This window comes from Oncorhynchus kisutch, linkage group LG6 (genome assembly GCF_002021735.2).
Source record: "Oncorhynchus kisutch isolate 150728-3 linkage group LG6, Okis_V2, whole genome shotgun sequence".
Lineage (NCBI taxonomy): Eukaryota > Metazoa > Chordata > Actinopteri > Salmoniformes > Salmonidae > Oncorhynchus > Oncorhynchus kisutch.
In genome coordinates this window covers 54,638,798-54,666,679 of record NC_034179.2, presented here as the reverse complement: position 1 = coordinate 54,666,679, position 27,882 = coordinate 54,638,798, and the positions used below count along the sequence as shown (strand labels likewise).

Below are 27,882 nucleotides of genomic sequence, written 5' to 3'. Positions count from 1 at the left end.
AGGAAACACGACTTGGGTTTCTTGCCAAATAACTGTAACCTAGGGCTTTTGGAAAAAAATATAATAAAAAATGTCTGGATAACTGTATTATAGCATATGAAGTGTGTGCTATGCCATCCATGGTGTGCAGTAGCATACTGTAAGGTATGTACAATGTTTTGGGTCAATCCTAAAGCCCTGCTGCGATTGGTCCGTGAAGGACCACATGACTAGCAAGTCACGCGCTTTCCAGGAACCCGTCAGGAAGAAGATAAACAAAACAAATGCAAGAGGAAGGCAGCGTGGACTCCATTGAAATGGCTTTATTATTGCTCAGATAGGATTAAACACGAAGCGAAACACGACACCAAACTTTCACATGGGGTTTCTAACGGTGAGTTGAACGTTTTTCAAACCATTTGAAAACTTTGTGCATCATGTTTTTTCGCTGGATGCTTCTCACCTCTTGGTAAGCTAACGTTAGCTAGTTGTATCTGCTGCTGTGAGAGGGGCGGGACGGAGGCCATACTGTAGTTGGTAGGGAACTAGATTTAGCTTGTTTCGTGTGAAATCCTGGTGAACTAAAACCGCTTACCTATTTAAAAAAAAAATGGAATCACGAATAGGTGCTATATGTGCAGGAGCATTGTAGCTCGTTACAAGAGCTTTATTTTACAAAATATTTTTTGGGGTGTTTACAAGATTAAAAGTGTAAACTTGATTAATCATGACGATGTTGAAGCCAGGTGCTGCCAATCAGGCATTCCCCAATTAATACATGTATTGGTCAACAAAAAATCAACACACATCCAAATCCCCCCCCCCTCCCCCCTCAACCACAGCCAGTGTGCTGCTAGAGAGAGATCGAGAACATTCTAGGTAAACTGAGTAGAGAAAAAAATACAACAGTTGACAGATTAGCTTTTCGGGGATTTGAAGGCGTCATCTAGTCCGGACAGTCGTCAATGCTTAGCGAGCTACTTTCGTTCAGTTACCGAGATCTCCGTGTCGTGTGTTTATGTTGACTATTTGACAAAGCTAGACATGCGTGTCTTCTGTAAGATTATAATAAGAGGATAACATACTTCTGTAAAATTATCCCCTATGCGAATTCTACGTGTCATTGGGGTCATTTTGCATGTATTTAATTAGTTATTTAAGCCACACAAACAATGCTTTGAATTGTTTGTTTTCTGTCTCAACCTAGTTATATTGAGATGTGATTTTCTCTGAAGTATCTCCTACGATTGACATCAATGCCGACCATTCGCGCATATTTTAAGGCGGGCTATGACTGCGTTTTGACCAATAGGACTGTAAGATTGCGTGGGCGTTGGCCCAAGTAGGACGTTGGTTTGACGTTGCATTTGTTTGTGTCAGGGTCTGTGTAGAGTGTTAGTGGGTCAGCCTAAAAAAATATATTTTATTCAGTTGATTAGTTATTGTAGTTTTTACGGTTTATTTATCTACTAGCCTGTATATTAATATATATTTATTTATTTATATTTGGCCATATGCCTCTCTGAAAGTCAGATTTTGCCGAGGTACTCATTATGCTATGTAGCTAGGTCCTAATCGCCTGTAACGCTAGACAGCAATCGGGGCCTAAATCTAGTTTATAGGTGATAGATGTGAATACTTTAAACTTTTTTCTGCGTATGTGATCGATTTGCCACCATAAACGTAGGGGTGGCCAGCATTACAAATTTGATGCAGAATGCGATGCGTGCTGAGAATACCACACACATTTTTGCCTTGGATCTTTGCTCACCTTTAATATTACCTTCAATATTAGCAGAATAATATTGAACTTGGACATACTTAGCAGTGCTAGATCTATATTTTTTTGTGCACGGCAAAGGGGCACAGGGGAGGACCCTGTGTTTCTAGAATACTCCTATCCTGGCCTTAAATTATTTATATATTTTTTAAGCATATTTCAATATGCTTATCAAAAACACTTTTATTAGTCACATGCACCGAATACAACAAGTGTAGACCTTACAGTGAAATGGTTACTTACGAGCCCCTAACCAACAATGCAGTTAAAAAATATATTAATATAATATATTAATAATATTGCCTAAGAAATAAAGAGCAGCAGTAAAAAAAGATATCTATAGGGAAAAAAGAGTAGCAGTAAAATAACAATAGCGAGACTATACAGGGGGGTACCAGTACAGAATCAATGTGTGGGGGCACTGGTTAGTTGAGGTAATATGTACATGTAGGTAGTTATTAAAGTGACGATGCATAGATGATGATAACAACAGAGAGTAGCATAGGTGCAAGGCAAATAGTCTATATGATCGGTTCTTCCTGTTGACAACCAAAGCCACAGAGTACAAAGGTTTCACGTTGAGGCCACAGAGATAACGGCCTGTCTGCTTTACAGTTAGATTCATCCTGTGCAATTTCAGTTATGAAAATGTGGTGGCCATCAAGAACCGAATGTGAGGTATTCTTAACATGGTCTAGGTAGTATAGTACATATTGGTTGTTTTATGTGCTGTCATATTACTGGATACTGGTATGAAAGCAGGCAATGAAACATTGCAGCATGCCTGAGTTGGTCCTGTAGGCAGGTATCACACTGTGGTATCTGTCAGTCCAAAACAGGGTGAACTATGAGAGCGCATTCATATGATATCACATGCATTTCACTCTAAGGTCTACACATGTTTTATTCAGGGCATTTGACTAGAGGTCGACCGATTTATTGGAGGACCAAAAAAGGCCGATACCGATTAATCGGCCAATTTTATTTATTTTTTAAATTGTTTTTAACATTTTTACCATTTGTAATAATGACAATTACAACAATATTGAATGAACACTTACTTTAACTTAATATAATACATCAATAAAATCAATTTAGACTAAAATAAATAATGAAAAATGTTCAATTTGGTTTAAATAATGAAAAACAAAGTTTTGGAGAAGAAATTAAAAGTGCCATGTAAGAAAGCTAACGTTTAAGTTCCTTGCTCAGAACATGAGAACATATGAAGCTGGTGGTTCCTTTTAACATGACTCTTCAATATTCCCAGGTAAGAAGTTTTAGGTTGTAGTTATTATAGGACTATTTCTCTCTATACCATTTGTATTTCATTAACCTTTGACTATTGGATGTTCTTATAGGCACTTTAGTATTGCCAATGTAACAGTATAACTTCCATCCCTCTCCTCGCTCCTACCTGGACTCAAACCAGGAACACAGCGACAACAGCCACCCTCAAAGCAGCGTTACCCATGCAGAGGAAGGGGAATAACTACTCCAAGTCTCAGAGCGAGTGACGTTTGAAAACCCTATTAGCGTGCACCCTGCTAACTAGCTAGCCATTTCACATCGGTTACACAAGCCTAATCTCGGGAGTTGATTGGCTTGAAGCACAGCGAAGAGCTTCTGGCAAAACGCAGGAAAGTGCTGTTTGAATGAATGCTTACGAGCCTGCTGCTGCCTACCACCGCTCAGTCAGACTGCTCTATCAAATCATAGACTTAGCTATAACATAACGCACAGAAATACGAGCCTTGGGTCATTTAATATGGTCGAATCCGGAAACTATCACCTCGAAAACCAGACATTTATTCTTTCAGTGAAATACGGAACCGTTCCGTATTTGATCTAACGGGTGGCATCCATAAATCTAAATATTCCTGTTACATTGCACAACCTTCAATGTTATGTCATAATTACGTAAAATTCTGGCAAATTAGGCGGCCCAAACTGTTGCATATACACTGACTCTGCGTGCAATGAACGCAAGAGAAGTGACACAATTTCACCTGGTTAATATTGCCTGCTAACCTGGATATGCTAAATATGCAGGTTTAAAAATATATACTTCTGTGTATTGATTTTAAGAAAGGCATTGATGTTTATGGTTAGGTACACATTGGAGCAACGATACGCACCGCATCGATTATATGCAACGCAGGACATGCTAGATAAACTAGTAATATCATCAACCATGTGTAGATAACTAGTGTTTATGATTGATTGATAGTTTTTTATAAGATAACTTTAATCCTAGCTAGCAACTTACCTTGGCTTCTACTACATTCGCGTAACAGCCAGGCTCCTCGTGCAATGTAATCAGGTGGTTAGAGCGTTGGACTAGTTAACTGTAAGGTTGCAAGATTGAATCCTCCTAGCTGACAAGGTAAAAATCTGTCGTTCTGCCCCTGAACGAGGCAGTTAACCCACCGTTCCTAGGCCATCATTGAAAGTAAGAATGTGTTCTTAACTGACTTTCCTAGTTAAATAAAGATTTAAATACATTTGTAAATTAAAAAAATTAAAAATAGGCCAAATCGGTGTCCAAAAATACCGATTTCCGATTGTTATGAAAACTTGAAATCGGCCCTAATTAATCGACCATTCCGATTAATCGGCCGACCTCTACATTTGACAAATAACATTTGATTTGATTTGACGTGCTCTATGATTTGCCCTTTCTGAGAATGGTGTCATGTTCAGTGTTTCCCCTAGATTTTCTTTTATCGACATAGGTGGCAAAGTTAGCGTGCAGGGGTTAATGGACGGGGCCAATGGCGTGGTCTAACACTTACAATTTTAGAGGCCCTCTTCTTGAACAAAATGTTGCTGTTTTTAAAGCTAATTTCTTGCAATTAGTGACTCGAACATGATAACAAAATCATTGGGGGCCCAATGCCATAACATTTAGGGAATTTAAGATTTTCCCTTACTGTCTAGTTTTTATTTTGGTTGTTATACTGAGCAAAAAATTATGCTTCAACATGCCAATATATACGATTTTACTGAGTTACAGTTCGTATAAGGAAATCAGACAATTGAAATAAATTAATTAGGCCCAAATGGATGCATTTTAAGATACTTAAGAATTTACATACTGAACCAGTCAGTATCTGGTGTCACCACCATTTTCCTCATGCAGCGTAACATATCTCGTTGGCGTAGATTTGATCAGGCTGTTGATTGTGGAATGTTGTCCCATTCCCCTTCAATGGCTGTGCGAAGTTGCTGGTTATGGGCGGGAACTGGAACATGCTGTCGATCCAGAGCATCCCAAAAATGCTGAATGGGTGACATGTCTAGTGAGTATGCAGGCCATGGAAGAACTGGAACATTTTCAGCTACCAGGATTTGTGTACAGGTCCTTGAACCATTATCATGCTGTAACATGAGGTGATGATGGCAGATGAATGGCATAACAATGGGCCTCAGGATCTCATCAAGATATCTCTGTGCATTCAAATTACCATTGATAAAATGCAATTGCGTTTGTTTTCCATAGCTTATGCCTTCCCATACCTTAACCCCACCACCACCATGGGGCACTCTTTTCACAACATTTGACATCAGCAAACTGCTCGCCCACACGACACTATACACATGGTCTGCGGTTGTGAGGCCAGTTGGACGTACTGACAAATTCTCTAAAATGACATTTGAGGTGGCTTATGGTAGAGAAATGGACATTACATTCTCTGGCAACAGCTCTGGTGGACTTCAAATTTTAGAACGGCATTTAATTGTCCTCAGCACAGGGTGCACCTGTGTATTGATCATGCTGTTAAATCATCTTCTTGATATGCCACACCTGTGAGGTGGATGGAATATCTTGGCAAAGATATGGAACATTTCAAGGATCTTTTATTTCAGCTCGTAAAACATGGGACCAACACTTTACAAGTTACGTTATATTTTTGTTCAGTGTAGTTCTCAAATATGCTCTTATTTAAAAATCGATTTTCCAGTGGTAGCTGTGCCGCCAGAGACTGTCGCAGCCGGCCGCGACTGGGAGGTCTATGGGGCGACGCACAATTGGCTTAGCGTCGTCCGGGTTAGGGAGGGTTTGGCTGGTAGGGATATCCTTGTCTCATTGCGCACTAGCGACTCTTGTGGTGGGCCGGGCACAGTGCACGCTATCCAGGTCGCCAGGTGCACGGTGTTTCCTCCGACACATTGGTGCGGCTTGCTTTCGGGTTGGATGCGCGCTGTGTTAAGAAGCAGTGCGGCTTGGTTGCGATGTGTTTTGGAGGACGCATGGCTTTCGACCTTCGTCTCTCCCGAGCCCGTACGGGAGTTGTAGCGATGAGACAAGATAGTAACTACTAACAATTGGATACTACGAAAAGGGCGTAAAAATTTAAAAATAAATACATGTTTTAAATAGATTTTCTACATACTTTTTATCTGGTTTTAGTCATTTACATTTGATTCTGAAAACCATTTTAAAATCTCAATGTTATTTTTTGCCTGCTGCTGCCAAATGAATATAGGGAAAACACTGTTGATGTTTGTGTGCGTGCCTGTGAGTGAGATCCTCCCACCTTGTAGTTGGTACAGGAGTGTGGCTGTCTTTTATCCCACCCAATCAGATTGTAAAGGTGGGCTCATGTTTCCTAAGGCCTTGAAGGGCTTAATGCCTTTCCAATTGTGTTGAGAGACCTTTGAAGCCAGCCAATGCAGAGTGAAGTTGTGTTCATCAGGAACAGCTGGTGCCATCCATTGTGACCCATATCAGTTTAGTGCCCATAGTAAACTGACTTAAACTGTCCACTTGTGTGCTTAGCATAATGAGGAAGCCAAGCTTTAGTCTCTGGTGATATCTAGTTTCAAAATGTTAATTCATGCACCCAAAAGGCTAAAACATGTAGCCTACCCTAATCTAAATGGAATACACTGCTGTCAGTACAGGGTGTGTGGCACATAGTAGTTTGTCTGAATTCTGCTATTATTTCCACCCTTTCGCCTTCCTTTCAGTTCCCTTATTCGGCCGTCAACAGAAACCGATCGTCAGAAATCTGACGAGGAAGTGAGTGATCAAACATAAGAGAGACCTACTCTGTAGCGTGGATTTTGGAAATGGTTCTTCTTTTGCGGGGCTGAGATGTATGCAAAAGCAGACAGATGATACGCACACCAGGAGGAAATGACGTCATCCGCTAGGCTTGGACGATATACCGTTTGTACAAGGGTATTTTGTGGGGTTGGGGCACCTGCGTGCTTAATTATAAGTTAAGTGTAACTATAAGAAATCTAAGATGTATGTCAAATAAATTATATCCAGCTCAGTGCTTCAGCTATGCATTTGGTTTGCTAACTTGCTAGTTGAGTGGCTAGATGTCAAGATCAAGCTTCTTGGTTACAGCAGAGACATTCAATCTTCTCCTGGATATGTTGGCAAAACATTTTTTGCTGAATTTGAATCAAAACATTTTTTAAGGGGCTGGATTGTTTTGCTTGGTGTTGCAGTTGGCTAGCACAGTGCCCGCTCTCCCCAGCATATTTCTCATGATTTCTTATACAAACGGCACCCAGGCGACTCTGCTCCCTCTGTTTGTGACTCTTCGTAGGCAGTGGGGAAAGGTAGCTAGCAAGAATAATTTAAAAATAGCCTAGACACAGTGTTGGTTCAAAGCTCATTCTGTTTCGCATCAAACTCATTTTCTGCATCTGAAAGGCTGCAACCGGACAATGTCTGCAACTTCACTCGGCTTCAACAAGGTCTCTTTTACATGGACAAGCATGGAAGGGCCCCCAGTTTGCACTGAGCGTCACCAACGCAGTCGTGAGTTAAGCTCGCTCACACTAGAGTTGATAGAAGTAGGCTGTGTTCTGATTTAAATGAACAGCCGGTCTTGACAGGCACTTTCAGAAGCAGTGTTTGACGATCTGCACAGAATCTCAGCTTGTAGGCAAAGTTACATTATTGCATATAAGATTGTAGGAGTGCCATATGCTGTCAAGTCTACCTAGTATGAAGGTGAAGTAGTGAAATGTGCAAACATATGTCATATCTTACCAATTTAACCCTTCCATTCCCCCTGTGTTCTCTCATCTCGCTCCAGACACCAGGTATCAGAAGAGAAGGCGGCGAGACTTACACGAGTCACTGAGTTTTCCACAATAAAGAAGACTTTGTTGCTTAACCCATCCTGTTTTCTACTGGAGGTTGATATCATCCAAAGACAACTGGGACACGAGGTGGAAGAATAATTCACAATAAGGAACAGAGATCGGTGCTCGGCGATGCCTCAGGTAATGGAAGGGAGGGTTCTTTTAGAAGTGGTCCAACTTTAGTCAATGGTCTCACCGTTATCTTACAATTGACCATCTTTCAGCACAAACAACCTCTTCAGCAAAAACGACTAGGTTGCTGGATAGTTGATTACCATTATCCATAACGATGTATCTCAGATCTTCACACATTGTTTTCCTGAGTCTGTAGTTTAAAACTGACAGACCTTCGCCTAGTTGCCCTGCAATTACACCGTGGCTGGTATATGGCGAGTTCCCATGTTGGACATAGGAACGTTCCCACATTCATCCTGGCTTACACAACACCACAAATGTTGTATGTTCATTGTTACTCTCCATGCTTAACTAAATGTTTAAAGTGGTACTATGTACATACCCACTGATTCTTGAAGAATATACATTTATAAATGCCTCATGAACTGTCATACCCCATCAGTACCTAAAGTATAAGCTTGTGTTACTCCGTTACTCCGTTGTTTGTAAAGCCTAAACTACGACTAATCATCTCTGTTCACCGTTTCAATAGTTTGGGATGTTTATTTCTCCTTAGCCCAGCATCAGTGGAATGGATCCTCCCTTTGGGGATTTCTTTCAAACTTGTACTTTTGCTGACCAGGCACTAACCAGCACAGACCTGTTGGCGAGTAACACAGACCCAGACTTCATGTACGAACTGGTAAGTGTTCTCCATGCAAAGTGGGCAAGATCACAGTTTAGAGCTCACAGAGAATCAGGATAGACAGGTGGCCTAGTAGAGAACACAACCCGCTACGGCAATAGAATTATAAAGATGTAACGTCTCTTTATTTACACATACAATATTGTTGAGTGAATATGGTTGCATACTTAGCCTTATCACACATCTGTCAAAGGATAAGACAATAACATGCATTTAATGTAGCTTTTTTAATCTTTATACTTCCCTTTCCTCCCCAGGATAGAGATATGACCAATTGCCAAAGCCCTAAAGGTGATCACTTCACAGTGGGGGACTACAAGGAGATGGAGTGTGGGGAGTACCTCTTGGAGCTGGTGGACAGTGACCCGGACTACAGCTCTAACTTTGAGCAGTGGGATACGTACTGGGAGGACATGACCAAGTACACCCGCTTTACCAGCTGTGACATCTGGGGCACCAAGGAGGCAGGCCTGGATGACTTCTCCAGCCCCTACCAGGACGAGGAGGTGATTGGCCAGACCCCCACCCTGGCCCAGCTCAACAGCGAGGACTCGCAACCACCTGTGTGTGACACGCTTTACCACCCTGATCTGCTGATGGGGGGCCAGAAGCAGCACACCTCCCTCCCCCCATTCTCCCTGGGCAAGAAGATGGCCGCCCGCCCGGGCCCCTCGTTCTCCGCCTCCTGCTCCAACCTGGTCAGGGACCCCCTGGGTGACTTTGCAGAGGGTTCCCTGAGCGCCACTTGGCCTGTCCCCTCCACCACAGAGACTATGTCCAAGGCCCAGGGTCCCAGCAAGATGGCTGCTCTGGGCCACCACTGCAACGACTATGTGCGCAAGGCCACGGTTCGCGTCAGCATGCCTCGCCGGCCCCTAGTCGACATGCCCATGGCCTCCCATCAGATTGAGTCTGAAGACCACTCCCCGTACCCCAGCAAGCCCCCTGAGGTGGCCACCACGTCTGGCTGTGCTGCCCCTGTGGCTGCTCCTGCTACTGCAGCCTCTGCCAGCATCCTGGCCTATGAGAAGAGAGAAGAGCTGCCTTGCCGGGTGATGCCCCCCGCCTCAGTGGGCACATCTGGAGCTGTGCCCCCCATCCTCCACTACCCTGTGGCTGGGGCCAAGGCCAGCGAGACTCTGCTGACTGCCAGTGGGAGTGGCCTGGGACATGACCCAGTCTCTGACAAAAAGAAGGAAGAGGAGCACAACTACTCCCTGTTCCTAACCCGAGCCAGGCTGGCTGGGAAAACCCTCACTGAGATGGATGAGGAGGAGGAGGAGGAAGAAGAAGAGGTGGGGGAGATGGAGGATGAGGAAGATGCTGAGGGCGTGGAGCTGGATGAAGATCATGATGAGGGTTTCGGCAGTGAGCATGAGCTCTCTGAGAACGATGATGATGATGAGGATGATGATGATGAGGAGGATGATGATTATGAGGGCGATAAAGATGACGACATGAGTGACACCTTCTCCGAGCCAGGTAGCCATGTATCAGGTAGTCATTTCAATGTCCATGCACCTTGAATTATAGTAACCATTTTTTGTTTTTCATGTGAAGTAAAGTTAGTCGCTGAAGGTGCCCACTTCAGAACGGCGGGTATATTACTAATGTCAGCTCCCTGTAAAGAAAACATCACCTATATTTCTAGATGGGAATCTCTTTGTAGCTGAAGGACGGAAAATTTAAATTAAAATAACATTTGTGATAGGTTCACTTGTTCCCTGTTGGAAATCCTTGATCGGGCCCATTGTGTTACAGTGAGTCATTCTGTATTGTAAAGGAAGAATTTCAACCTTTTCTTGTCCAGGGACCCCCCCCCCCCCCCCCCCCCCCCAGGCAAACTGGCGACCTAGGGACCCCCATCGTACGTTAGCAAACTTATTTTTTTTCTTTCTTCACATGTCTTGTGAATGAAAATGGCAAGGAGAAGTAATCAACATTGTTAAATGAATAGATTTGGCAGGTAGTTTTTCATTATTTTGACCTCCCCACATTATAATTGGAAGAGGAAGTGTAAACTCTAACAGCCTTTTAGCTAGAAGGGTGACTTAAACACATTTTCGGTATGAGCTGCTATTTAGCTGGTTAAACAAAGGTTAGCCATGTGTTGGCAAAATTGTCCAAGTCAAGGAAGCTTGCCAGCAGTTCTCTTTAAATTTGGTGTACCTTTTTTGATTAGACTTTTGTCAACAGACTCCCTAGAATATATGGAGAGAACGGTTCAGAATATTAGGGATCGATGAAAGAAAGCCATGTAAATACACTCATATTCCTCTCCTTTTCAGCAGATAAAAAAAATACTCTGATCTTGTAATATTATTTAGGGTTAGGAAAGTATTTGTGAATAATGGAGAGCCTTTACACACAAAATATATTTGTGAATCAAAAATAGCGGTTTGGAGAGCCTTTACACACAAAATATATTTGTGAATCAAAAATAGCGGTTTGATTCATCTTGAATGTTCCCATATTCAATTGTTCAATCCATGGAATATTGTAAGGTGAAAAGTGTACAATAGGGGTTGAACAGTAATCTATATAGTAGTCCTATAAATCTACCCTAATAATCCTCACTAATCATGGAACTGCGCCGACAATGGTCCAGTCCTCGTCAACTGTGTGCCAGGCTCCAGGTTTAAACGGCTCTGTATGGTCTGCCTTCCATAATGATTCAAATAGGCTACATGTCCCAAATTATTGCACAACTTGTAATACGTTAGCCTAATATGATCCACCATTGCTAGCGATCGTCAGGAACAACCACACAAACGTGACAGGAAAGAAAGGTAAACTATGTAATGATGCTAAATGTAAGGAAACTAACAATGAAGTGCCAATTATAAATATATGTGGGTATAACTGACGGTGGCTACTGATAGTGGCTGATATTTAACACGATACAAATTCTAAAAAATATAGTGAAAAGTCCGGGCATATAATAAAACATTCTAGCAATCAACTCGGTACGCTTGCCGCTATACTGTCATTTGCGTATGGCTACAGAAGCCTATAGCCTGGGTCTCCAAATTTCATCCCTGCAAATTATAAAGCCAGCATTTCATAAACTTCACTGTGGAAAAGGTCATATGTTGATATGCTTCAGTTTTCTTCCATTGGTGCCATAAGGTGAATTGGATCTAAAACAATTGTAATTTACTGTATATTCACAATCCCCTTATCCAAATGGCTTACTCATTTACCTAGCTCTTAGCAAAAGTGCTTATCAATTTGTAAATTAGTTATTTCTATCGGGGGGAGAAAAAAAATGTTGTTCCTCTTGGAACCGACAAGTTCATAATTTCATTGTGCGTAAAGGTGGTGGAATTATGTAGGCATGAAGTCAAGGTCAGAATACGGCGTATTTGTAGACGCACCTTAATTTCTTTGATCTCCACCCCAAAACGTATAGCGGGTGAATATCATGCTATTCTCTTGCTTAAGTTCAGGGTCAGAATATGCAGAGAAAGAAAAGTGCATGCTTGCTTGAGTCGGAATTCCCGCCTATGTGATTGGGACAGTATGATCATCAGGCTCAATGGTTTATTTATACTATTTTATAAGGGAGGGGGTCGTCTCTGATCAACTGAACCTCTATGCACTTTTCTCATTCTCACTCCCTATCCTCATCTCTTCTCCTCACCCATATCTCCCTCTAATCTTTTCTTTCTGATCTTTCTTTCTTGTTGTTCCCTTGCCTCTCTCTCCCTCATCCCTGTCCTGTCTGTTGTGATCAGGATGTGACAATGACACGGTGGGGGACGTGAAGGGTCTGACAGCAGGGATCTCCAGGAAGAGGGGCAAACGCCGCTACTTCTGGGAGTACAGCGAGCAGCTCACCCCCTCTAAGCAGGAGCGCATGCTCAAGCCCTCCGAGTGGGACAGACAGACCCTGCCCAGCAACCTCTACCAGAGGAACGGCCCACACCACGGTGAGACACACAACTTTATCTCTCTCATAAACACACACACTCATACTGGTCAGTGGTTATGTGTGCACTGAAAAAATATATAAATGCAACATGCACCAATTTCAAAGATTTGACAAAGTTACAGTTCATTAAAGGAAAGGGGTGTGAATCAGAAAACCAGTCAGTATCTGGTGTGACCAGATGCAGCGCAACACTCCTCTTTTGAGTAGAGCTGATCAGGCTGTTGATTGTGGAATGTTGTTCCACTCCTCTTCAATGGCTGTGTGAAGTTGCTGGATATTGTTGGGAACTGGAACACACTGATGTACACTTCAAACCAGAGCATCCCAAACATGCTCAATGGGTGACATGTCTGGTGAGTATGCAGGCCACGGAAGAGCTGTGACATTTTCAGCTTCTAGGAATTCTGTACAGATCCTTGCGACATGGGGCCATGCATTATCATGCTGAAACATGAGGTGATGAATGGCACGACAATGGACCTCAGGATCTCGTCATGGTATCTTTGTGCATTCAAATTGCCATTGATAAAATTGTGTTTGTTGTCCGTAGCTTATGGCTCGAAATCATTAACATTATATTTTAAAATTAGTGTCTAACTTTTGGGATAACTGTTCAATTAAGGTAAAAGGTAGTCACTTTTGACCACAGCATGGGTTGGTAATTTCCATAGCAATATATTGAATTATAATCACCAAAAATTACTTTACTGCCAATCGTATCCACTTATTGTTTAAGTTTTTTTTATCCAAAAGGTTCAAGTCATTAATTTGTGAACTTGGAAAAGTAGGAAAAACCTCATTTAATATAACAGTGTTCTTAATAAGTCCAAGTAAAGGAAGTGGAATTGCTTTGCAAACCCCTAGTCCATATATTCTCTCGGAGTAATATTAACCTGAAATTTACCAATGAACTCTTCAAACGGCAGAAACTCCCAAGTGTTGTCTAACAAATCACATACAAAATGAAAACCCTTGTCAAACCAAAGGCCTTTGAAAATTGATTTCCTATTCATTTTAATAACTATTATTCCAAATCAATGTTTTTCCAGAAAAGTAAAATTTGCTGGCGAAACTTACAGTACCAGTCAAATGTTTGGACACACCCACTCATTCAAGGGGTTTTTCTTAATTTTTTACTATTTTCTACATTGTAGAATAATAGTGAAAACTTAAACTATGAAATAACACATGGAATCATGTAGTAACCAAAAAAGTGTTGAACAAATAAACAAATCAAAATATATTTAAGATTCTTCAAAGTAGCCACCCTTTGCCTTGATGACAGCTTTGCACACTCTTGGCATTTTCTCAACCAGCTTCAGCTGGAATGCTTTTCCAACAGTCTTGAAGGAGTTCCCACATATGTTTAGCACTCGTTGGCTGCTTTTCCTTCACTCTGTTGTCCAACTCATCCCAAACCATCTCAATTGGGTTGAGGTCAGGTGATTGTGGATGCCAGGTCATCTGATGTAGCACTCATAACTCTTTCTTGGTCAAATAGCCCTTACACAGCCTGGAGGTGTGTTGGGTCATTGTCCTAAAGAAATTATTTTCCCACTAAGAGCAAACCAGATGGGTTGGCGTATCGCTGCAGAATGCTGTGGTAGCCATGCTGGTTAAGTGTGCCTTGAATTCTAACTACATCACTGACAGTGTCACCAGCAAAGCACCATCACACCACCCTCTCCATGTTTCACGGTGGGAACCACACATGCGGAGATCATCCGTTCACCTACTCTGCACCTCAAAAAAACACTGCGGATCCCTTTTAAATTCTCAGATTTGTTAAGAAATATGGTTAGTAAATCTGGCTAAAATAAATAAGAGGGGATATCGTACAACTCTGTCTAATTTCTCTAGCAATAGAGAAACGAGGGGAGGTTCCATTACTCATAGCTAGCGAACTGCTAATGTCATTATATATCAATCACCTTATCACTTTACAGAAATTCTCCCTGAACCCAAAAGTAGAGAGTTCTAAATACAAAGTTGTGCTCTAAAGTGTCAAAAGCCTTTAATAAATCTAAATACAATATAAAGCCATCTTCTATGAACTGTAATCTATAATATCTCAAACTAATCGTATGTGGTTATGTATCCTCCTTCCTTTAATGAAGGCTGAGTGTCACTGATTTTTATATAATTCAGGCCTTTGTGGAGGTCCTGGGCTGGCACGGTTACAAGTGGTCTGCAGTTGTGAGGCCAGTTGGACATACTGCCAAATTCTCTAAAATAATGTTGGAGGCGGCCTATGGCAGAGAAATGAACATTAAATTATCTGGCAACAGCTCTGGTGGACATTCCTGCAGTCAGCATGCCAATTTCACGCTCCCTCAGAACTTGAGATGTCTGTGGCATTGCGTTGTGTGACAACTGCACATTTTTGTGGCCTTTATTGTCCACAGCACAAGGTGAACCTGTGTAATAATCATGCTGTTTAATCAGATTATTGATATGCTACACCTGTCAGGTGGATGGATTATTTAGGCAAAGGAGAAATGCTCACAGAGATGTAAAAGAATGTGTGCACAATTATTTTTAAATATATTTTTTTGTGGGTCTGGAACATTTCAGGGATCTTTTATTTCAGCTCATGAAACATTGCTCCAAACACTTTACATGTTGCGCTTATATTTTGGTTCAGTATAGAAGCACACACCACAAACTACCTATTGAAGTATAAATTCTCACACTTCCAGTTGTACCTGATCAAAGCCACATGCTTCATAGTTAATTAATCACAGTAGATCACAGGTTATACATGTAACATGGCTGTTCCGTTATTCATGATGTACATTCATGGGTTTTGGATTAATCCATTTGGATACAAATGCATCTGACTGTCGCTGCTGACAAAGGGGAAACGTCTCAGTGGCTAACCGGCTCTGTGATTTGGCTGTGTGAACAGGGAAGTACAATCTGAAGAAGTCTCGACGGACGGACGTGGAGGACCTAACCCCTAACCCTCGGAAGCTGCTGCAGATCGGTAACGAGTTGCGTAAGCTCAACAAGGTGATCAGTGACCTGACCCCGGTCAGCGAGCTGCCCATCACAGCCCGCCCTCGCTCCCGCAAGGAGAAGAACAAACTGGCCTCCAGGTACTGGATTCTCACCTTTCAACCTCCATATGTTCAACACTCAGTAGTTACAGCTGGGTCTGACATTTTTGACACCCTTGATGAAGATGAGCAAAAAATGTCTGTATAAAAGAAAACATTCAACTACCGAGCTATATTGTATGTACATTTTTGGGGGGGAAATTCTATTATTTTATACTAATACAATTGCTTAGACAAAGAGAATTAGTTTAATAGGTACGCTATTAGTTTTTTTCCTCAAAGGTAAGGCTAAAAATTGATACCTGTTTTCAATACCTCGCGAGCATAATGTTTTATGAGTTGGAGAACACATTGGGAGGGATCTTAGACCATTGCTCCATACAGATTCTTTCCAGATCCTTGATATCCTTTGTTTGCGCTTATAGACTTCCCTCTTCAATGCAAACCACGGGTTTTCAATGGGGTTCAACAAATGTTGATTTTTGTCGCCTATTAGCCATTTCTTTGTGGATTTTGATTGTGCTTGGAGTTGTCTTGCTGGAAGGACCGATTGCGGCCACGTTTTTGCCTCCTGGCAGAGGCAAGCAGGTTTTCGGCTAAAATATCCTGGTGCATGGTAAAGGAGGCTGAAACTTTGCCACAAGTGGATCTTCCAGCAAGACCATAACCCCAAGTGCACATCAAGAAAGGTTTAATTTGCCATAACATCAACGTTTTGCAATAGGGCTGCAACAGGGGCTTCCTGAGGTGGATTCTCAATCCTTGAAACCCAGTGGTGATATCAAATATTAGCGATATTACTGTGCAACCTAGACGTTCTATTTTCTAACGAGATTGCAAATCAATTCGTGTGTTGTAGTGTTCATCGGTTATGAATGTTTCAGCCTCTGTGTTGAGAAATTGTGTTTTTACTGTCAGTTTCCATTTCAGAGTCTGTATTGTCCAATCTCTGAGCAGATGGAAGTCAGATGATCTGTTAGCGAACACATGATGTGCCATCAAGGATCTGGAAAGATTCTGTATGGAGGAATGGTCTAAGATCACTGCCAATGTGTTTTCCAACTCATAAAACATATATTTAAAAGGCTCAGTGCCGTTATTCTCATAAGGTGTAGGTATTGCAAGTTATTGAATGAAGGGGTGTCTAACTTTGAGAAAGTCCATTATTACTTTATTATTATTATATTATATTTTTTGGAGCAATTCTATTAGTATTATATATATTATTTCCCAATTGTTTTAACATACAAAATCAGTATTTTAATATTTTTTTTATGTACAGTCATTTTTGCTCATCTCTATCAAGGGTATCAGTAATTTCGGACTCCACTATATATGTTCAATGCTCCCCCTCAAGAACCGTCCCTTTCTGCTTTGTTAACTTTGATACACACCACTACCAGCACCACCACCACCACCACTAATGCTACTACGCCTTAAAACCACTTGTTTGTCTCTCTTTTCAGGGCCTGTCGGCTGAAGAAGAAGGCTCAGTATGAGGCCAATAAAGTCAAGCTGTGGGGTCTGGGCACAGAATATGGTATGTTTTAGGGTGTTTGTACATAAAATTATTATTTTAATTCAATGTTTATGAAAATGCAATTCAGTAAAGAATTGCATCAGAAAACGATAGTCCAAACCCTGTGTCTCTACTATATATATATATATATAGTAGAGACACAGGGTTTGGACTTATATATTTCTCAAAACTTAGACTATTTACTCAGAGAATTTAACGCGATTAGAGTGAATAGAATGTAATTAGGGCCAAAAAGTGGTTACTGCTAAATAGAACTCGGTCACTGCTTTTGGGAAGAACAGCGCTAATTTAGCTTGTCAGTTGACAATCGATCTAGTGGCTGCAGATTTATGTGTGATAACATGGCCAGGGCCCTGGCTGGGCCACTCCAGGACATTGAGACTTGTGCTTAGGGTCATTGTCCTGTTGGAAGGTGAACCTTCACTCCAGTCTGAGATCCTGAGCACTCTGGAGCAGGGTTTAATCAAGGATCTCTCGATCCTGACTATTCTCCCAGTCCCTGCCGCTGAAAAACCTCCCCACAGCATGATGATGCTGCCACCACCATGCTTCGCACATAGGGATGGTGCCAGGTTTCCTCCAGACGTGACGCTTGGTATTCAGGCCAAAAGAGTTCAATCTTGGTTTCATCAGACCAGAGAATCTTATTTCTCATGGTCTGAGAGTCCTTTAAAACCTTTTGGGAAACTCCAAACGGGCTGTCCCGTGCCTCTCTATGAGGAGTGGCTTCCGTCTGGACCACTCTACCATAAAGGCCTGATTGGTGGAGTGCTGCAGAGATGGTTGTCCTTCTGTAAGTTTCTCCCATCTCCACAGAGCAACTGTGGAGCTCTGACAGAGCTCCAATCGGGATCTTGGTCACCTTCCTGACCAAGGCCCTTCTCCCCTGATAGCTCAGTTTGGCCAGGCGGCCAGCTCTCGGAAGAGTCTTGGTGGTTCCAAACTTCTTCCATTTAAGAATGATGTGTTCTTGGGGACCTTCAATGCTGCAGGAATTCGACCTCGTGCTTGGTTTTTGCTCTGACATGCACTGTCAACTGTGGGACCTTAATATAGACAGGTGTGTGCCTTTCCAAATCATGTCCAATCAAGTTGTAGAAACATCTCAAGGATGATTCTTGGAAATCAATTTTGAGTCTCATAGCAAAGGGTCTGATTACTTGTATAAATAAGTTCTGTTTTATTTTGAATAAAATGGCTAAAATGTCTAAACTTGTTTTCAATTTTTCATTATGGGGTATTGTGTGTAGATTTGAGGATTCCATTTTTTTATTACATCCATTTTAGGATTAGGCTGTAACGTAGCAATGTGTAAAAAGGGAAGGGGCCGGAATACTTTCCGACTGCTGTGTGTGTACAGTACCAGTCAAGTTTGGACACACCCACTCATTCACGGGTTTTTCTTTATTTTTACTCTTTTCTGCAATGTAGAATACTAGTGAAGACTTAAACTATGAAAAAACATGGGATCATGTAGTAACCAAAAAACGTGTTAAATTTAGTTTTGTTTATGTTACATTCTTCAAAGTAGCCACTCTTTTCCTTGATGACAGCTTTGCATACTCTTGGCATACTCTTGGCATTCTCTCAACCATCTTCACCTGGAATGCTTTTCCAACAGTCTTGAAGGAGTTCCCACATATGCTGAGCACTTGTTAGCTGCTTTTCCTTTACTCAGCGGTCCAACTCCTCCCAAACCATCTCAATTGGGTTGAGGTCGGGTGATTGTGGATGCCAGGTCATCTGATGCAACACTCCATCACTCTCCCTTCTCGGGCAAATGATCGTCTCACTAAGCACAAACCAGTTGGGATGGTGTTTCGCTGCAGAATGCTGTGATAGCATGCTGGTTAACTGTGCCTTTTTAATTCTAAATAAATCACAGACAGTGTCACCAGCAAAGCACCCCCATATTATCACACCACCTCAATGCTTCACAGTGGTAACCACACATGCAGAGATCATCCATTTACCTACTCTGCGTTTCACAAAGACATGGTTGGACCCAAAAATCTCAAATTTGGACTCATCAGACCAAAGGACTGATTTCCACTGGTCTATTGTCCATTGCTCGTGTTTCTTGGCCCAAGGAAGTCTCTTATTCTTATTGGTGTCATTTAGTAGTGGTTTCTTTGCAGCAATTTGACCATGAAGGCCTGATTCACGCAGTCTGAATTGTTGATGTTGAAATGTCTGTTACTTGAACTCTTGGGCTGCAATTTTAGGTCTATTTGGGCTGCAATTTCTGAGGCTGGTAACTCTAATGAGCTTATCCTGTACAGCAGAGGTAACTCTGGGTCTTCCTTTCCTGTGGCGGTCCTCATGAGAGCCAGTTAGCTCATGAGAGCCACAACTTAACTTTTAACAAGGCACAGCTGTTAATTGACATGCATTCCAGGTGGCCATCTAATGTAGCTGGTTGAGAGAATGCCAAGAGTGTGCCAAGCTTTCATTAAGGCAAAGGGTATCTACTTTGAAGAATGTCAAATGTTAAATATATTGTGATTTGTTTAACACTTTATATATATTTTTTTACTACGTGATTCCATATGTGTTATTTCATTTGTCACATGCGCCGAATACAACGTGTAGACTTTACTGTGAAATGCTTACTTACACGCCCTTAACCAACAGTGCAGTTCAAGAAGAAGAAAATATTTACCAAGTAGACTAAAATAAAAAGTAACACAAGAATAACATTAACGAGGCTATATACAGGGGGCACCGGTACCGAGTCAGTGTGCGGGGGTACAGGCCAGTTGAGGTTCATTGTGAATTTCTGACTCTTTCCCTTTATTAATTGCCATAAAAACAACCCCTCTCAACATTGATTGACCAGAGTTGGAGGAATAGAAATCCACGGATCTGGAGATGAAATTACTAGAGTATCAAGTTGATTTTGATTGGTCCAAAGCGCAGAAACGCATCCTAATTTTACCACCTCCCAACGCCGAAATATAGAGGAGATAAAACCAAGAGCTGCGCCGTCTAAATTAGCAATGGTCACAATGAACAAACCTTTTGTTTAATCAACACTGTTAAGTATAAGCCTATTAAGGTTGTAATATTGTAGGGAAATATCTAATGATTAATTGTGTGACTCATAATGACATAGGCTAAAGAAAATTAGGTTTAGACATTTAATTTAGTAGCACCCTCTTGACTTTACCCGCTGTTCACTCAATTCTAGAGCAGTGAGTGAACACCTTATAGGTTTACCAGTTATGTTGAATAATACACTTTTCTCACTGTCAATTTCCCTCTTCAGTTTTGTACATTGTGTGATTGGTAGGCTGGAATATGTCCTTGAGGTTTAGGGAAGGAAGGCTTTTTGCCAACCTCTCTCTTTTAAACGGAAAAATGTAATTGCTGCTTTTTTTTTCTTCTCCAGATCGGCTTCTGTTTGTCATCAACACCATAAAGGAAGAGATGGTGAACAGAGTGCAGGATATCTGCGACAAGGAAACAAGCATGACTGAAACGTTGGACAAACTCATCGAAGAAACCCTTGGTAAGATAAGGATGATTTGTATTTCATAAGTTGCAACAGAAATATAGTGTGCAGTAGGTTGTCTTCAGGAAATGGCCATGAAATGAGGCAGACACTCTCTCGTCCTTAGCTAACCTGAGCCTATTGAGTATATTTTGGGGAGTCACATTTGATCAAGATTGCAGAGAGTTTTGAGCCCAAACACAGTTTTAACAATGGCTGTTAAAAGCAGCTAAATAACCAGCACACTATAAACGTTTCTTTCTGCAGTGAAGTCCCCAGTTGCCGGGGAGACTTCAGACTTTGTGAACCAGATCCTGGAGAACACTGGCAAGGGGGATCCCACCGGAGGTCTGGTCGGGCTGCGCGTACCCACATCTAGAGTGTAGACAGGCCCTGTAGAGAGGCCTAGTGATGGCACACTCCAAGCCATCCCACACCATTCTTGTCCCACACTGTAACGGCACACCCTCTGCATGTCCATTCCATCCGGAAACGCATTCCCAATGCTGAGTGGGAAGACATACATATACCATAGCTTCACATGTATGTATTCACACAATGCGCATGTACAGAAATGAAACTAGTAGCTATCTCTGCACTTAGTAGTCTGTTACTTGCCATTTGTTGCTAGTGACCTTCACGAGCCACAGCGCTGCGAATTCAAAGCCAATATATGAAACGATAACTCCTGAAGTGTTTTATGTTGAGAAGTGAAGCAAAACAGAATGATCATCAGTTCTTGCTGTAGCCATTTCCTGTAGCGTTCAAACGACCCGTTTCATGTCTGCGTACCAGAGTGGGAACGCCAACACAGGATGCAGTTCTATTTAGAGTGAGCCGACAGGAGATATTCAATATAAATATTCTCCTGTCAATCCCATGTCCTTTTAATCAGCTGCCTTGTTATTATGCCACCTTACTGAACTGTGTTCCCAGTGAAGAACAGCCACTGTGTATTCCATAGTGTATACTGTTAGGAACACCTAATACCTATTGATGCCAGTTGTCTGTTTTCCCATTCTTGTACCACGGTATTTACATAGGAGGAGAAAATGTAACCCTATACATGTCAACCTGCAAACCACATCATAAGGCAACAAAAACACAGAAGCACCTGAAATACTACTAAAATTAAGAAAATAAATAGTATATTTTGAGGGAATGATACTTTAAAAAAAAATGTTAATGTTTGGGGGTTACACATTTAGGACATGAATGCAGTGAGGAAGGTTGGTTTGCGATTTAGCCTGATTGTTTCTGTTCCTGTGTTTCTGCAGTTGAGAAGATATTTCAAATGGACTTGAGCAGAAGGCTAAGATCCTAAGTCGTCTCGACTATAAGCTAGATGATGTGATTACAACAATCAATTTTCTCTTTCTATATACACTTTGTTTGAAGTGTCTTCAAATGAAAATGCCATTGGCTTCTTGCGAAGTAGGGATGAGAGCGCTAAAAGTTCGGAATTCCTTAGTTTGGGGTGTTCGTATTTGTATTTGATCAGAGTACTATTCATTGTGCCTTGTATTTAAAGTGAGATGATTACAAAAACTCCCAGAGGTAGAAGGGTAGTGGACCATTTTACAATGAGGGAGAGCAGAACATGGTGCAGGGAATGTCACGGTGTGGGTTTGTAATGTATTTCTGCTCTTTAAAAATATTCTGAATGTACATATGAACATGGAACATGTAGATATATGCCACAGAGTCTGTGCATTGTATTATAAGATGGCTCTGACAAACATTTACTTTGGTTATTGGTACTTGGACTTTGGGAATGGGAGGGTTTAAAAAAAAAAAATATTCGTATAGAATTTCAAAATATTTGCACACTATATTTTGATTTTTATTTTTTTTGTACCAAAGACGCATGCAACAAAAACGGTGACTAGCCAGATAAAGTAAGGTTTTGCACAGCTTACCTGACACCGTATTGAATGTAGGAAATGTGGTAGGGTCAGGGATTTTCATTGAACTGTGAAATTCGCTTGGGTCCAATTATGTCCTGAAAGAAGCATTCATTAACATTTTCTAAAAGGCTTTGCTCTGTCAGTTGGCTTCTCAAGTAGATTACTTGGAAACATTTTGATTGATTCCTGAAGTTACTACTCCCACTTCTTTTTATTGTGCTTTGGCACAAAGTAGAAAAGGGATGGAGCGCAATGTGGATGTGTTTTTTATTTTAATTTCCCTGTCAAAACGTCAATCACAAATAACCAAAAGGTATATAACTTGTATCATTTATGTAGGTGAGATGGATACACATACATCATTGACATGACGTGATTTATGTTGTGTATTTATAGTACTGTCCATTCATGCATACAGTACATGTATCTATTATGAATTGCCACTTTTTCAAATTGATACGTTTTAATAAGCATGACACATTTCTAAGGTCTATCCTCACATTCCGAGAAACTTTGGAGAGGGGGTGACAAAGAAAGAAAATATTTTTGTAATATTTGCCTCGACCTTTTTCTGTTGGTGTGCAGGTATTTCATTTGAGAGAGATACATTTCTGGAGTGTGACTCTGCATAAGATAAGGAAGGGTTCCTCTGTTTTTTGTGAAGACGGTATAGTTTTTTAGGCGTACTGAAAGTAAGTGGTTGAATATCATGGATATCGTTATGGTTTCTTTGTGCCCTCAGCCTCAGTTCTTGACACAGCTGCTTCGTTGCACTGTCATGGGGAAGATTGGTAGAAAATGTATGGATGATTCTCAATTGTGTACTTGCAATTGTAGTCTTAACCTGTTACGATCTCAGCCCAGACGAAATGAGACGCGCAGCTTTTTAGAGAGAATGCTTTTAGCTCAAGCATCTCTCTTTGCTGCTGCAACTTGTCGATCTTCTCAATTTGAAGGACTAGGTTTTCTAATTCCAAGAGAATGTGGTGGTTTAAGGCTAAATTTGATCAAATTGGCACAGCTGCAAACCCTCCCTGCGGAACAGTACCATTGTCCCTATGCTGAAAAAAAAGGCATGTTTTAATTGCAAATGTTTTATTTTATCCAGTGAGCATCTTATTTGAGTTCTGACATTATCTGAACATGCCTTTCGTTTGCTGTAGAGGGACAATGTTATTGTTCTGCAAAGCAGGTCTCCCACACTGCACGCCATAGACTGATTAACTCATGATTTTAATTAAAAGGGGAGAAAATGTACTTTCTCTGAAACTAGAATGATACTTTATGTTTATAATAAAATATCTTATTCTACTTTGTTAGTGTAGTCAAGATTCTCTATATACCATCCATGGTTTGTTTTTGTAGTGTTTCATTTTGTAAATAGATTAAGCTGAAATGTATCTTCTAAATATTATATTTGTATAGTATATTATATATTACATGTATGGAAAAAGAAAGCACTTTGTTAAAAGAAAAAAAGGAAAATACAAAAAGTTAAAAAAATTCCTTCCATTTGCTGCTAAACCGACCTTGTTTGAATGCTGCAGTGTGTGCTTGACTTCTGTAACCTGATCAGGACAGTGTGTTGGGGAGGTCTTAAGAGGGCAATCAACATTTTGGTTATAAGGCCCCTATGTTTTGAATGACTCTGAGTCTAACGTCATGAATTAATTTGCCTTCAGTAGAGATTTCCTATGGAAAAACAAATTCTGCTTTGGGTTTTTCTTCAGGTTGATGTACAGTGTAGACGCATTTCTTCTGGGCATTTGCCAGAGTTATATTGTTATAATTTTTTTAGTAATTTGTACTTGTAACTTAATGGAGAGGGGGAGACTGAGGTACTCACAAAGGCCCATGTCCTTTTGTGAGTGCCTCAGAAGGAAAACTATCAATGTACTGTATGGCAAGTAATTTGTGGTGGAAATGTAATCCGGATACTTTTTGCCTTTTCAAACACCCATCCATTCACGTAAGATGGCCAATAGTTGGTTCAATTGCACGGCAGTGTTGCTGTGGAAACCAATATCGGCCAATATTGTACAGTCTACAACCAAGAACTCCAACCTGGTGATATGCTCAAATCAACAATGGCCTCTCCATTGGGATCATTGATGGCAAGTGAGGTTGAGCTAGGGGAATTGATGTTATATAAGATGCTAGTAAAACATCTTATCTAGAAAGAGTGCTGTGAGTAGCTGATTCTAGCATCAGGGGTGTTTCCACACAGGTTTTCACATTTAACATGATGGGCGCAAGCTGTGCAACTTTACATTCTAGCCAGGAGACTCTGTGGCATTTTAACAGTCAAGGAAGTGGTTGTCATTCAAAGCCAGTAAATATTCCTTCTGCTCTATTGACATCAAACATATATAAACAGATATTAAGCTAATAGATAGTGTAATTATGTGCTACTCTCGTCTGATAATTGAATCCATTATGGTCTTTTCTGCTGCGAATCAGGGTAACAACCATTCTATCAGAAATATATGTTACGAAATATTAAATCAAAGGAAAATATATTTATGTAATCCAAATTGTTGCGATTTATTTCTGCAGTTCAATAATATTGTGTGCGTTTAATGGAGAGTCAATGTAAAACAAAATGGTGCGATGGATAAGAATAGTCAACGGCCAATGGACTTGTAAGTAGAAATATTTTTCCTAGATTTGCTTTTCTTTATACTCTTAACATGTGTAAACATACAAAAATGTATTTTTCAAAAGGGAAATAATTTTGCTTTATAGTTTTGATCCAACCTGGGTTTTACCATGCTGCTGGTCATCTATGGTTGGTAATTCCTAAATGTTTAATGTATGAAAAATATTATCGTTTATGATACATTGCATAGACCTTTTTATTTGCTAACAAATGATCACATTTGAGTCAACCTTATGCTATAGTCTTAGACCTTCTGCTAAGTCTATAGATGTCTAATGGCAGCGTTACCCAACAGTTAGATCACAATGCGAAAGTGACCATACTCGATTTGTTCCAAATGGCTACAGTAGACTAGAGAGGAGGCGGCAAGCGTGTCTTGTCCCCTTTTTTTTTCTCCTTTTTTTTGTTGTTCAATTCCTGATATGATTTTGGCTTGCTTTCTGTATGTAGTGGTTTGTAGTGTGTGATGACAATGTTCTTAAAATGGTGCACTATGCAGGTCTTACTCGTAAGACGGTGTTTCTTTAGTTTTCAGCTGTCTCGTGTCTGAGCAGAGCATTTTATTTGACGTTCTACAAAGACATTTACTCTGTCTCCATAACCCTATGGAGTTGTTCCTAGTGGTGAAAGGCAGGTGGGGGGGGTTGAGTGGAGTTATTCCCTCTGAAATGGAGGAGCCAGGCGTGTGTAACGGAGAAAGGTCCCGTCTCGTCGAACACTGCTAAATTGACATGTTCTTCTTTCCATCTTATCTAACCAGTGGAATGCTTTTGTGTTTTTGTTTTAACCTGTCATTTTAAAGGACCCTGTAAAAATGCATTCTGCCATTACATATACCTTTTCCCCCTACACCCACAGTGTCTATAGAAATTCAACACTTTTTTTTATAGCAAATTGTCGTGGGCTGTATTTGAATTTTTCTTCAATGCTTAAGCATTGCAGAACCATTTTGAAAAGCCTCATTTCATGTCATAACTTGCTCAACTTCCCCTATTGCTTGTAGAAATCCTCATACTCCAAGGTTCTATGCTTTATATGTAGTATAACCATTTTTGTGTAATATATTGTTTGATAAATACATGCAGTGAATATTTCATAGGGAATGAGCATCATGCATGAAAATCTCACTCATCTAATGTATTTGTTTATTGGTAAAACATTTACTAATTTACTAGCAATGGGTGCATCTTCACCCCGAGTTTAAGGATTTTGTATGTCTCAAGGACTTTATTGACTTTATTTTTTTCAACATAAAAGAATGAGCGCAAAGAGATTTTTGTTTTGGATGTTGATCAATATATTCAGACCAAACTATTTTCCGTTGCTTTCCGTTGTTATGACAACAAATAGTACAAACAGAAGCATACCCACATTGCACTTGGTTTTACAAAATGTCAAACATTATTTTTAATACAATGCCTGCTAAACCAGGTGCCTTACAAAAAAATAAAATAATCCAAACTTGATCTACACCCTTCAAAGTCTTGGAAGTTTTGTTTGGATACAAGATTTACTATCTTTCTGCCCACGATGCTAAGAATTCTGACATTTACTCTGTCTGGTGTTTTCACAGTGTAGAGTGGTGATCTCATGTACTTAGGAAAATTGTTGCTGCTTTGCCTCAGACAGTTTTCTTATAAGTTGAATGTAGTCTTCCTTCGAGGGATTCGATTCAATATACGGATGTGTTCATACTCCAAAATATCCCAGTGTAACACTGGGTGAGAGAGACTATCCAAAGAGTGCTGCAATCATGAGTCCAAGGAACTTTGTCGTCCTTAATTCTGTGAACCTTTTTATTATTTCTTTGGTATTTATGCTTTAAATCTGTAAGTTGTTGCACATGTTTGAATTTGTAGATACATTTTTTTTGGTGCCTTTTGTACTTTCCGACTTGCCATACCATTTATTTTATTATATTTACTTTTAACCTAAAGAAATTACTTTACCTACAGAAATTATTTTAGATATTCATGATACAGCAGCGAGCTATACATTCTTGCTGAAATACATTTAGCAGACCCAGAGCGTCCACCAACAATTTATTTTTTTATATAGAACCGGTAGATCTGCTTTGCAAAGACTATGTCCAACCTTTTCTAACCTATTGTGTCCCCTCCACAAATTATCAAGATAATTGTGCCTCTTTGTTCATCATTTTCTACTGTGCCACAAACGGCTGGGTTGCACTTTACCTGGAGCAGTGGCGCATACAAGCAGGTGGCCTTTAGCAGCCGTTCTTCAATGAACAAATACGGTTTGAAATAACTCTTAATGACACACCGAGGTTTGCATTGTTCAACTTTAGATCTATATTAACCATGGAGCTCCAGGAAACTGCATAAATATTTTTCACTAGAGACCAAGGTAGGCAAGGTTTTAAACATGGCAACCCCTGTATAACACTTAAAGCGATGATAATCTTGAAGTGGTGGGCCTCTGCACATAATCAGTTTCCTTGATTTCTCCAAAGTGGTGCCACCGCACAGTTCCCTTTATATCACCGAAGGTTGAAGGGAGCACTAATTGGAGAGTGAGTTTTAAACAAACAATGCAAACAGCTGATAGGTTGTCACCACTCACCAGCCACGGTGCTGAAT

The 27,882-nt window shown here is 40.6% G+C and overlaps 1 protein-coding gene across 3 annotated transcripts; it reads left to right on the top strand.

Moving 5' to 3' along the window:
• Nucleotides 1-241: 241 nt before the first annotated feature.
• On the top strand, nucleotides 242-27,764 carry LOC109892991 (CREB3 regulatory factor). 3 transcript variants are annotated; one of them, XM_020485944.2, is made up of 9 exons: nucleotides 242-373; nucleotides 7,822-8,011; nucleotides 8,562-8,687; nucleotides 8,948-10,187; nucleotides 12,428-12,622; nucleotides 15,533-15,722; nucleotides 17,150-17,223; nucleotides 20,615-20,734; nucleotides 20,984-27,764. In XM_020485944.2, exons 2-9 carry the CDS (start codon nucleotides 8,003-8,005, stop codon nucleotides 21,100-21,102), a joined length of 2,073 nt encoding a protein of 690 aa, XP_020341533.1. In that variant the 5' UTR covers nucleotides 242-373; nucleotides 7,822-8,002; the 3' UTR covers nucleotides 21,103-27,764. The 3 variants fall into 3 exon arrangements, with proteins under 3 accessions (XP_020341533.1, XP_020341535.1, XP_020341534.1); XM_020485946.2 differs by having other exon boundaries at nucleotides 260-373; nucleotides 8,628-8,687; XM_020485945.2 differs by having other exon boundaries at nucleotides 260-373; nucleotides 8,948-10,172.
• The last annotated feature ends 118 nt before the right edge of the window (nucleotides 27,765-27,882 follow it).

What these genes read in the sequence shown, in the direction of transcription:
- LOC109892991 (XM_020485944.2), top strand. An exon ending in GGGTCTGGGCACAGAATATG is followed by an intron (nt 17,224 to 20,614) that starts GTATGTTTTAGG and finishes TTTCTTCTCCAG; the next exon opens with ATCGGCTTCTGTTTGTCATC. An exon ending in ACTCATCGAAGAAACCCTTG is followed by an intron (nt 20,735 to 20,983) that starts GTAAGATAAGGA and finishes TTCTTTCTGCAG; the next exon opens with TGAAGTCCCCAGTTGCCGGG.